We start from the raw sequence: 12,355 nt of genomic DNA, 5'->3' as shown, positions 1-12,355 counted from the left end.
TCGGCTCCCATTTCAAACATTTTCCATTAATTTACTATAAAGGTGGAGCTTCTACAGTTGAGATTGTGGAGAGAAAAGTCACTTGTGGCTCTAAACACTGTCCAACCTGAGATTTAAAAACAGAATTTATCTCATTGTGACTTAAACAGAAGAATTTGTTGAAGTGATGTTTGTGTTGTGATTGATAAAAGAGCAGCCTCCATTAAAAGAAAGTCATTCAAGATTGTTCTGAATCGGCATTCAAAAAGCTTTTAGTTCCAAAACAGACTGAACAAAAATACATTCACGTTCAAACCAGTCAGCAACTAATAATCATTTCAGCTAATTACTTCATGTAGTTTTCACAACTCACACCTGTAAACATCTCGAGTTAATAGAGCACAAAGTCCAAAATCTTAAAGGTGTTCAGGTGAACGGCAGCAAATCCTCACATTCAGCTGATGTTTGGTATTTTAAATGAGGAACTACTTAAAATGGACAGTTAGTTAAATAACCAGAGACCAAATATTGAATTTTCAGTATTAAATTATCTTCACTGTTAGAATATTTAAACAAAATCAGTAAAACATGAAAGTGAAAATCACATTTGAAATGTTTATGATGATTTGGCCATTTTACTGAAAGATATTCAGAATTGATCAGTTTTCTGTCTGTCAGAGTTGGAGAACCAAGGAGCTTAATACAGTCCTGAATATTAGTAAATAGTAGTAAATACAGTAATGAGTAATAATAATAATCAGTATGTTTTTACAGATAAATGAAGCTGAGACTGTATCTGACCCAACTCTGGCGGTTAGCTCTCCAGGCTAATGCTAACACACATGGATGCATTCAAGAAAGAAAGAAAAAGAATAAATACATTTTTTATTTGAAAATAATCAAACCCGACCCTGATCATTCACCACACTGTGTTACCAATAACCTGTAAATAAGGTTAAAATACAAATTAGCATTTTTGTTTTACACTTTAAAGCATCATCATACAAGACCTGAAGTGAAGCCTGTTCTGTAAAGTATCACTCAAAGATGTAAAAAAAGTGTCTTGTACTAAAAATATATCATGTGCGTATTAATAGTTACTGAGGAGAGCTTGGCTTTTAAAACGTTTTTTTACAGAGGCGTTAAGGTTTGAACTTGAGGGCGAGCTCCTCCAGCGCAGACAGGAGCTTCTCCTCCTCCTGCGGCGTCGACCTGGACGAGGCCAGCGGCAGGTGTGTCGCCACGGCTCTGCGATCTGGAGGAAACGTTACGGAGAAACATAAGAGACGGCAGGAGGGAAACATTCAGGGGAACCAGGGGATGTGATTAAATGTGCAGGTTCTCCTCCTACAGATCATCACAGAAACTAAACTACAGGACGGCTGCTTTTTTTCCTCCTTTTCAGCTTCTTTTCACTCGGCTCCCATTTCGAACATTTGCCATTAATAAAGTGTAAAGATGGAGCTACAGCTGAGATAGTGGAGAAAAGGTTATTTTTTATTCATGTGGCTCTAAGCACTGTCCAACCTTCAGTAAAGTCCAACCAGTAAAACCTACAGTGACCACACAGTCCCACAGTGTCCTGCTTTCAAATCCAGACAAATATCTGGAAAAAAACAGTTTAGAATTATACTAAGACTTGTTTTTATCACTTACATAGATGTTCACGCTCTGCTTCACTCATTATTTATTTTAACAATGCACCGCATGTCTGAATTCAACACTGATTGGTCTGCACGTGTGTCAATCAATCAATCAATGTGTCGTCATCAAGGCTGTTGCGAGGCCACGATGCTTTGTGGCGTCCGTGGTGTTAAAAGGTGCCCTCAGTAGGCACAATAAATAAATAAATAATCGCCCCTCGTCCCCATGAAAATGCCTGTGGTGTGAGCACGAGTTCATGCATCAGTGCGAGGTACTTCAGTTAAAAAAGGGTTAGGGTTAGTTAATGACAGACAGGTTCCTCTCACCCTGGAAGAAGAGGCCGCTCGGCTGCTTCCTGGCGGCGGCAGACGCAGCGAGCCACACCACGGTGTCGGCGCCCATGGCCTCCGTCCTCAGCTTGGACTGCATCTTGGCGTGGAATGAAGGCATGGACGTCTGGACGGCTGCAGATAGAGGGAGTGTCACACGTCTGTGTTATTCAGGTGGAATAATTCACATTGTGCAGCACTGATTTTGTTTGATTCTCTTGTTCTGATATTTCAAATGTTATCAATAAGGCTACACAATTACTGTGGCCAAAATAATTAATGATAACGACATCATCGCAAAATCTAGTCAAACTAATCTATAATTAACTGTTTGTTGTGTGTTGTGTCTCCTTTTGGAGGTGGGAAGAGAAGAAGTCTGTAACATCTGTGCGTGTGACCATAAAACGATTGGATTGAATTGATATTTTAAATTTAAGCTGCTTAAACTTTAAAATTACTACCAGAGATCCAGTCTGGATGAAACTATCCGCAGTAAAGTTTGTTTCTGGGGAGAGATGTTGCTAAATTCAGTCTTTTAAGACCTTTGCGCTGAGATGGAGGCTGAAATCTCAGAGAGAAATAAAACTAAAACCACAGCTCAGCTTTCACCAGCATCAATCAATAGAACGATCAGTTAATAGAAACCCACAGAAGGTTTTGCTCCAACTTAACTGAGAAAACATCTGCAGTGTGTTAGAGGAGGCTAAATAATCCAAACACTGGCTGCCTTTACATGCGCCGGACTGGAGATTATCACCTAATTCAAGACGACCTCTTCAGTTTGTCACATGGACCCTAAACCCGATCATTTCATCTACCAATATTCAGATAAACCCTCCTCCGGCGCTGCCCCACCTCCAAGACCTGAGAGTGCACTGGTTTATTTCACAAGAGTTAAATGTTATGAGTTAAAAGTTTAAATCCTTGTTTGTCCGTTTCTATTTAAACACACGAGAGCAGCAGGGAACGTGTGTTCACAGACACTACTAACTAAAGTTAGGGATATTTGACTTTCAGGTGAAATATATGGAAAATGTAAAAAGTGAATGCTACAGTGATATTATATCATGAAAGAAGGACATTTAAGTAGAAGAAAATCTAACAACAGTGGTAGGTATACCACAACAAAACATGTTCAGTGTCTCAATAAATTGGGACGTGGCCAAAGGACGTCCACTCCTCTCCTTTCTGTGACTCTTCCAGTCTCTGTATCACTGTTCCAACCTCCTGATGACACTCTGTGACCCTCTAAGCTCAGTGAACACCTCCGTCTGAGGACTTCCTGTTTGAAGCCTCCAGTGTTGAGGTGCTGCTGATCAACTGTTAGGTGTCGTCTTGGTCTCATGATGTCAGAATGTGAACAGCAGGATGAGGAGGACTGTTTAAATACCAATTCTAACTGAAGCAGGAAATGTATTGGTGGATTCATGGATCAAACCTGTTGTGAATGTTGCTGTTAAGCTTCTTGTTAGAGAACAGCAGCTGGTGCAGAAAGTACTGAAACACTGAACAGTTGGACATGTGCATTCAAAGGTTTAGAGAAGGTCACATTAAGTTCACCTGGAAAGGTTAGAATGCATTTTAGGTTCATCCTGAAATTTCACCTGAAAGCTGAATATCCCTGACTTTTAGTGAGTAGTGTATGTGTCAAACTGAGCTGTATTCTATTAAATTAAATTAAATTATGTGGCATAACAAGCAGACTAACTGGTGTCGGGATATCTACATGATATCTACCTGGCGTGTCGGCCCAGCCGGGGTGCATGGAGGAGAAGTGGACCTCTGTGTGCTGTGCAGCCAGTCTCTCTGTCATGACCACCTGCTGTCTCTGTCAAAACGGCAGCACAACAACACACTTCAGCAATCAGCAACGGACGCACGCTACAGTCATCTGTCATCACGGCTTTACTTTGTTCTGAGCGTAGGCCGCGGTGCCGTCGAACGCCCCCTTCTCAAACTGGAGGTCGTCCACGTTCAGCTTCTGCGTGAGCATGCCGCCCGACGACACGGTGACCTGGGGGGAGCAGAGGCGTGTTTTTACCGTCGGAGTGAGTGTTCACAGTAAAGATGTTATATTTTTGTTGTTGAACTTTCACCCACCACTCTCGAGTCTTCAGCCTTCTTCAGAGCAGGTATCAACGCCGTGGTGAGGATGTACGTACCTGAAAGTAAAGGACGCGGCTCAGTGCTGATTACTGACCATCAGACATCAGACTTGATAATAAAAATAATTAGAATCTTTTTTTTTTTTTTTTGCAGAGCAGCTTTCATGCCAAAAAGATTCAGCTCAAAGAGTTTTCCAGCAAAGAGATTTCAACATGAAACATACATAAAAACATTAACAGAACAAGATGTAAAATAAAATTAATAATAAACAACACTACTAACATTAATAATGATAATATTATTTTTATCTTTAAGTGTTTAGCGAGCTGCTTCCTTCATATCTGTGGGTGACGTGTGTAAACCAGTAGAGAACAGCAGTGTTACTGAAGGCTTATTATTTACTCTCATAATGACTAATTTAAACACTTATTACTGACGTGTGGGTTATTTCGTTAAACCAGCAGGAAAAGAAGAAGAAATGTGGGGTGGTGACCCAAACGGAGCATCGAAAACAAGCTCCCTTTTAAATAATTACTGTAACATTTAAGAACTTTGGCTTTTTCTATCAAAACACAAACAGTTTTGTTTTCATCTCTCAAAGTGAGAAAAAGCATCTAGTTAAATCTAAAAAAACTTTACCGAGTGTATTTGTGGCGAAGTTCTTCTCCAAACCCTCCTCAGTCAGCTCTCTCTGGTTGACCATACAGCCGGCGTTGTTGATCTGGTGAACATAACGAGAGACTGAATTATCCTTCAAACCAGTGTGTGTGTGTGTGTGTGTGTGTGTGTGTGTGTGTGTGTGTGTGTGTGTGTGTGTGTGTGTGTGTGTGTGTGTGTGTGTGTGTGTGTGTGTGTGTGTGTGTGTGTGTGTGTGTGTGTGTGTGTGAACCTACCAGAACGTGAACAGCGTTGCTTTGAGAGAAGCTCTGGGCAAACTCCCACACTTGTCTCGCGCTGGACATGTCAACGACGTGGACGTGGACGTTCTGGGAACAAGTGAGTGATGATTAATTTTCTGTTCTGAAGAAGATTTACGTTCCTCTTTTTTTTTTTCGTGAGGTTGCTCGTAATGATCTGGGAATTTAAGATCACTCTTCACTGTTGAGTACTTCGTAAGGAAAGTTATACTCTAATAAATCTTTACCTGCTACTATTTTCACATGCTGATTGTATAAAAGAAGTGGACGAAGCTTCCAGGCCTGAGAAGTGAAGCTGTAATGTTTTTATTCTGTCATCTTATGTCTTTTTACTCAGTGCTGGTCTCTTTTATTCATTCATTTCTGTCATTTTATTTCTTATTTTTGCATGTAGGTGTTTATATTTTAACTTCTTAATGCTCTAATGTCTCTCTCTCTCTCTCTCTCTCTTTGTCGTTTCCTATTTTCCTCTTGTTCTAAATTTCACTGTAAGCTTTTGTTTGGCCTCTCTGATGTTCTCGTGTCCCGTTTTGCTCATAAAGGTGAGAAACAGGTTTCCAGTGGGACCGTCAGCCTGCTGAAGGGCCGAAGGAGGTCACATGATCAACAGGGACCGAATCTAAATAGATCACTTTCAGACACATGTACTGGAAAATGGAGAAACAGAGAGTTTGATGGTCTCTAGACACACCAGGGACACGTATTTATGTTGAAAAATGATAGCTGAGTTGTCTGGTTATGGACAAATATAACATTTACTGCTGTATCTACATAAACAATTAGTACGTTCAGTTACAGGGTAAGTACTGTGTAAATAAACTGTTCAGAGAAGGATCCATGTAGCATCTTAAACTGTGAGCATTTATATTGTCTTTGAGTAAATATTCATAATAACAGTCAAACTGTTAAAACCAGTGTGGATGATAAGCTGCTTTGGACAAGAGCACCAAATGAATGAAATGTGTCTCAGCTGTCCATGAAGTCACACATTTCCTTCCCGTGACGCCCTCTATCCCTCCACTCCTCTATCCCTCCACCCTCATTTAGAGAAGGGATCCCTCCTGCAGAACAGACAGACAGACAGACAGACAGGCAGAACAGACAGACAGACATGTAGACAGATCTCTCACCTGATTTTTACTCCGTTCCACGATTTCGTCTTTGGCTGCTTCTGCTCGCCCCTTGTTTCGACACACCATGTGAACAGTTCCCCCTGCAGGCTCAGAAATAAACCAGATCAGCGGACAAACCGGCAGGAACTTCCCTCATCTTAATGAGAATTTAAAACTCTTCTCGTAGAAACGGGCTGCACTCATGAGGGCGTGTCGGACAGGTGTGACAGGTAGCTCTTACAAACCTCTGTTGGCTATCTCCTGCGCTGTGGCTTTTCCAATCCCGCTGTTGGCACCCGTTATCATGTAGGACCTCCCGCTCAGGTTCACATCCAGGTCTCCTGCAGCAAAGTGCTTGGCTGCAGCTTCATAGCCGCTCCTGTCAGGGTCAAAGGGCAGCACGGTGAACACACCACGCGTACATTACAGCATGCTCTGGTGTAATACTGAGGTAAAGGTGCTTTAGTACTGCTGCTATTCATAAAAACTTTCTTCAATGGCACCGTGTTACTGAAGGCCTGTGATTCACAAACTGTGTCACAAATTACGGTTTTATTCTGTTTCCTCCAAACAAAACACCTCTAACAAACTGCATCAGTGAAGATCTGCTTTCATTACCAAGACCATTACCAACTAATCAATTACTGAACAACAGAAACAAAGCAACAACACTTTTCCCAACTGAGTAATTATTGATCAGCACAAATGAAAACTACAGACGCCCTCCAATAAAAACTAAAAAGTCACATTTGACTGTTTTTTTCTGATTTTTTATAAAAGAAATAAAATAATCAGAATAATTAATAATAGTAAATTAATTATCCTTGGATTGGGACAGTTAGGAAAATAAAACTAACTCACTTAGCTAGAGGGAATGCCTAATGGATTTCTGTATTGTTTTTTTTGACATTTTAAAGACTAGCTGCAGCCCTGGATATACAATACACAGCATATCATACAATACAATGAGATTACAACATAATGCAACTAATCAATCACTTGTAGACAGAAACAAAACAACACCTTTCCTGATTGTGTGATCATTGACTGAGCAAAAATGTCAAACACTACTCAAAACAAGCTCCTCTTAAGTCACGTTTCACTGTTTTTTATCTAAGAAATAAAATGATAAGAAAAACTAATACGCAGTAAATTGAATATCTTTGGATTTGAACACTTTTAACAGGTAAAACTGCCACTATAAAGGCGACGCTTGAGCTCTGGGAAACTACAACGGATTTCTATATTATTTTTAGACATTTTAAAGAGCAGTTGCAGCCATTGGTATATACTACACCACATTGTATAACCACTGCTAGTTAACCAGTAACTGTACCATACAATAGCCGAACATTGAGCACTAACACAGCAGCATAACTAAGTGCTGCCTGAAGGCATTTTTCGGGGTTTAAGGTTACTTAAGCAGGATCAGGTAAAAGTTCCACAAAAGAGATCGGAGTTCTGTGCAGCGCCGGGTCTCCACTTACTTGGTGTATTCCTGGAGTCCCTTCACAAACCAAACGGCGTTCCTGTAAATCGACATGTTCGGTGTGAAAAAGGCGCCTTGTAGGAGCTTGTAGTGAGCACACAGCCCGGTGTTTATGTTTCATAAGGGAGGCTGATGGAGGTTATGTAGTAACAGAGGCGTGGAGTCACGTGTGCGGCCACCGGAAGTGCATTTAAAATAACTTTGTAGCGCCCCTGCTGGATATCTACGTTTGCTCTGTGCGAGCCTGTGGCTTTAACCTACGAATCTATGTTCTAATAAAATATTACAAAGAATGAAAACGGAAAAAATGCCCCTCCACAGATCGATACCTATCAATCATGGATAGCCGTTGACTTGTAAATACTTAAATCTTTAATTCGGCGTGAGTTTCCAGTTGTCAGGATGGCCGAGTGGTCTAAGGCGCCAGACTCAAGGTAAAAACCTTCCTGTGTACAATGGGATTTCTGGTCTCCGACTGGAGGCGTGGGTTCGAATCCCACTTCTGACAATAACCTTTTGTCCCCGTCGGTGCGTTCAGGGACAGTAAAGATCACTTCTTACAGCAGCAGAGGAGGCGGAAGAAGCGTCAGTAATGGAAATAGTGCAAAAACAACGGATGAAACAAATATACAAAAAAATATAAAAATATGAGAGATAATATAAAGTACATACATCTGTGTACTGTTCAGGATATCTGTTTTAAAGATGGAGATATATGAATGTAGGTATATAACGTTAGATTAACAATAATGCTAACTTTGAGGCTAAAATGTTAGCATTTAAAACCGTGGTCTCCATGGTAACGATGGCTGACAACACCGGAAGTGTTTTTTTTTGTACAATAAGTATGTTTTGTTTTGTTTTTTTTGCTTTGCACATATCTGATATTGAAAAGTAAAAAATAAAATAGAAGATACAGCTTATTTGAAATAATACGTTAATATAAAAAGGTACCTTTGCCTACAAACTAGAATCATAAAACAATACAAGTATAATCTGAAAAATACACCGACTGAGTGAGATCTAAATGTCTATATAACAGAGAACAAGCAACAGTAAACTACAGATAGGAATAATATGTCATAAAGCAGGAAAAGAGTTTATGTATTAAAGTATTTCTCAGTTTTAGTAGTAAATTAATTACAAATAAATGTAAGATATATGTACTATATTTATGATAAACCACAAAATCATTAACTGAGCATTACAGCAACACGAGACACACCTTCCCACCTCCTCACCAAAGACACTGTTAAAAAATAATAATAATAATTGAAATAATAATAATGTGTCCACCTCAGAGGCAGCAGCGCCCCCTGCTGGTGCCTCAGGTTATAGTATCTATAATAGTATTTATAGCTGCTGCAGCTCAGCTCAATACGAAGTGATCACGCTTTTCTCCTTTATGCTCTCCTAAAATGTAAACGCCAGCTGTGGATGATCAATAGTGTCCTAATTGTAAAACTCCAATAAAAACTCCTCAGTGAAGCACAGACTTCCGGGCCGTCTCCCTCCGCGCGCTCCGTCCCGCCTCACCTGACAGCAGCAGGTAGTTCCACCCGGACAATGATCAATAAAGCCCCTCGGCTGTGAGGGGCAGCAGTCAAACGGGCCCGTGGCCGCCTGTGGAGCAGCATTGTCAGGATGGCCGAGCGGTCTAAGGCGCCAGACTCAAGGTGACAAACCTTCCTGCTTCAAATGGGACTTCTGGTCTCCGAATGGAGGCGTGGGTTCGAATCCCACTTCTGACAAGAACCTTTTAACCGGACGGGAAACAGCTGAGCTGCAGCAGCAGGACGATTCATCCCACAGGAGCATCAGACCCGAGGAGCTCATGTTGTTTGGGATGTTTGGTTTTAACTGGGTAATGTTTTTAGTGTCTGATTTTAACTGTGTAATGTTTTTAATGTCTGATTTTAACTGTGTAATGTTTTTAATGTCTGATTTTAATGTCTGATTTTAACTGTGTAATGTTTTTAATGTCTGTTTTTAACTACATATGGTTTTTAATGTCTGATTTTGACTGTATACTGTTATTTTTATTGTCTGTTTAAGCTGTTTATGGTTTTTAATGTCTAATTTTTTGTCTGATTGAACTGTCTGTTTTTAACCCTATCCCTGTTTTTAACTACATATGGTTTTTAATGTCTGATTGAACTGTATATTGCTTTAAATGTGTTTAAACTTTATATTTTTTAATGTGTTTAAACTTTATATTGTGTCAATATCTGATTTTAACTGTGTACTGTTATTTTAATTGTCTGTTTTTACTGCATACTGTCTGTTTAAACTGTATATTGTTTTTATTGTATGCTTAAATTATAAGCTGTTTTTATTGCTATACATTGTGGTTCATTGTCTGTTTAAGTCGTATATTGCTTTTATAGTTTATAGTTTATAGTTCCTTTATTAATCCTTTGTTACGGCAGCAGTACAGACAGACAGACACCCCACAAGACAACAAACACTTAAGGCACAAGAACAAAAGTAAAAAAGTAAAAAATATAAAACATGTACAATCTAAAATAGAATAATATAACATAAGCCTAGTATATAATATAGAAATAAAAAATTATCTTATCAAATACCAGATCTCAAGTATTATTGTCCGTTTTAACTGTTCACTCTTTAATGCCAGTTTAAACTTTATTTTTTATTGTCTCTTTAAACTGTACATTCTTTCTCACTGTCTGGTTTAACTGTACATTCTTTCTTACTGTCTGGTTTAACTGTACATTCTTTCTTACTGTCTGGTTTAACTGTACATTGTTTTCATCGTGTGTTTTAAGGCCACCATCTGTTTACCCTGTGATCATCTGATGTTGTCTAACGTGTCCTCACTCCTGTCAGGCTGAAACAGTGTTTCTCACGCAGACGTGGCGCCGTTGGACCTTAAGGAGCATCAGTGGGTGTCACCGTCTGCTCGAGGTGCTGCTCGCACACAGAAACACCTTCAGCAGCAGGGGCTGAGCTCAACGACTCCTCAACGTCAGACGGACAGACGGACAGCAGAGGGAGACTCCAGACTTGAAGCAGCTATAAGTTACTGTTATTTATGATACTCACCATTAACGTGTTACATTTGTCTGTTTATTTTTATCCTCCTCACTCTATTCTCTATTAACGTCTCTATTAACGTGTTACATTTTCATCCTCCTCACTGATTCTTTATTCTTATACAGTATTGTTTGTGTACAATAGGACTCTTTTCTCCTTTGTTCTGCTGCTGCACACCTCAGGATAAACACTCTCATCTTAAAATCATGAAAACAGGACATTTTTAAAGCATTTACTTGATGTCTTGTGTACGTTTTATGCTTGTTGTTGTTACAGTGTACTGTCCACAATCGTTAACATGCCGTTACAAACACCCAGACATCCAGTCAGTTCCAATGATTTTTTAATATAGTTGGCAATCAAAGATGATTTTGATTTGAATCATTATTTACAGATCAGTATGTACAGTGGTCGGAGGAGAGCAGGAGGCTGTAGTTACACTGGGGGGGGGGGCAGAAAAGACGGGGGAGGGGGCAGAAGTCGCTAAACTTTATTCCTTCCTTTAAATAAACGAATGAATAAATCCAGTAATGACTTATTTCATTTATCTATTCAACAACGAACGGTATGTGTGCATAGCTCGGACACGGATTTGGCGACGCACACACACACACACACACACACACACACACAGAATAAATATACACACACTTTATATGAACAGTCCACTGATAGGTCAGACAATCGATAAGACAATAATGTGCACTGGCTGATCCTTATTTAAAAGTCTCACCTGATCACACACACACACACTCATACAGACAAAGACATAGACCCACCCACACACACTCTCACACACACACACCCTCTCTCACACACACACACAGTACTACAGCTGATAAGACACACACCGCTAGACTCAGTCTAAACCTCTCACGTCATCAGTGGTTTTATATCTGAGACTTTCTGGGCTGCTGCCTGTATTAAAGATAAGTTGCTGTTTTTGTTAAATATAAATAGAAATAAACTAATTTTATTGCATTTTTGAAGAAACATCCATAATTATCAGACTTTTCTATCCTGCAACTCTTCTCTTTGCTGTAAACTTGTTATGAAACAGATATTTAGAATAGAGTTTATAGTAATCTACGCTTTTACCTTAAATTCTCTTTTTTACCAAAACACTAATGTGTCGGGGGAGAAACATTATTTAGATGTTCCAATGCTTAAAGTAAAATCACCTCACTGGAAATTATCATAAAAAAAAACTAATTATTTGATTTTTGCGGAGAAGAAACATTGATTGACTGAGGCTCTATTCATCTCTGCAAATAAACTTTGGATCTAGTCTTTGATTAATCGACTGAGAAGCACCAAAACGGTTCAAAATGAAGGAGAGCTGTTGCCAGGAAAGATGCCATCTCGGCTGTTTATGGAGAAACTTCTCCTCAGACCGACTCCAGCGACGGTCTGCCTACCTCTTCTGTCCTGCCGATACCAAAAACATTCCCTCTAGCGGGCAGAAGAGTCTTTAACCTGCTTGTGGAGGTGCTCTGACGTCTATTGTTGTGGATGTGTCTCCAAACTCGCCTGGTTTGTCGTGTTTTCGATGAAAACAGCAGCTTATCTCTGCAGCGAACCATCAAAAGTCTCACATGTGAAAGCGATGACCGCTGGAGAGGCACAGCTGGACACACTCAGTCAAAGTTACAGTACTGGAGTAGCTGATCGAGGCGCACACACACATCTAGGGCTTTGGTGCATCATGGGACAATCAAGACT

General features: G+C 39.9%; 1 protein-coding gene, 1 long non-coding RNA gene and 2 other non-coding genes across 4 annotated transcripts in view; 2 read left to right on the top strand and 2 right to left on the bottom strand.

Annotated features, from left to right (window-relative positions):
• The window catches only part of LOC139208052 (uncharacterized), a 101,461-nt gene extending 89,805 nt beyond the window's left edge, over window positions 1-11,656 (bottom strand). Inside the window, exon 1 of the long non-coding RNA XR_011585178.1 lies at window positions 11,413-11,656. This is a non-coding gene — a long non-coding RNA (uncharacterized lncRNA). The remainder of the gene's footprint in view (window positions 1-11,412) is intronic.
• Window positions 290-7,677, bottom strand: dhrs12 (dehydrogenase/reductase (SDR family) member 12). The gene is made up of 10 exons (XM_070837595.1): window positions 7,575-7,677; window positions 6,333-6,466; window positions 6,106-6,188; window positions 4,952-5,044; window positions 4,698-4,779; window positions 4,053-4,114; window positions 3,862-3,966; window positions 3,690-3,780; window positions 1,950-2,087; window positions 290-1,234 (listed from the first exon to the last, which is right to left on the bottom strand). Exons 1-10 carry the CDS (start codon window positions 7,628-7,630, stop codon window positions 1,122-1,124), a joined length of 957 nt encoding a protein of 318 aa, XP_070693696.1. The 5' UTR covers window positions 7,631-7,677; the 3' UTR covers window positions 290-1,121.
• trnal-caa (transfer RNA leucine (anticodon CAA)) lies at window positions 7,973-8,084 on the top strand. The gene is made up of 2 exons: window positions 7,973-8,010; window positions 8,039-8,084. It is a non-coding gene; the product is annotated as a tRNA-Leu (tRNA).
• Window positions 9,215-9,327, top strand: trnal-caa (transfer RNA leucine (anticodon CAA)). The gene is made up of 2 exons: window positions 9,215-9,252; window positions 9,282-9,327. It is a non-coding gene; the product is annotated as a tRNA-Leu (tRNA).
• Window positions 11,657-12,355: the final 699 nt, after the last annotated feature.

Source organism: Pempheris klunzingeri, chromosome 10, assembly GCF_042242105.1.
Source record: "Pempheris klunzingeri isolate RE-2024b chromosome 10, fPemKlu1.hap1, whole genome shotgun sequence".
NCBI lineage: Eukaryota > Metazoa > Chordata > Actinopteri > Acropomatiformes > Pempheridae > Pempheris > Pempheris klunzingeri.
This window is presented reverse-complemented; position numbering and strand designations above follow the sequence as displayed.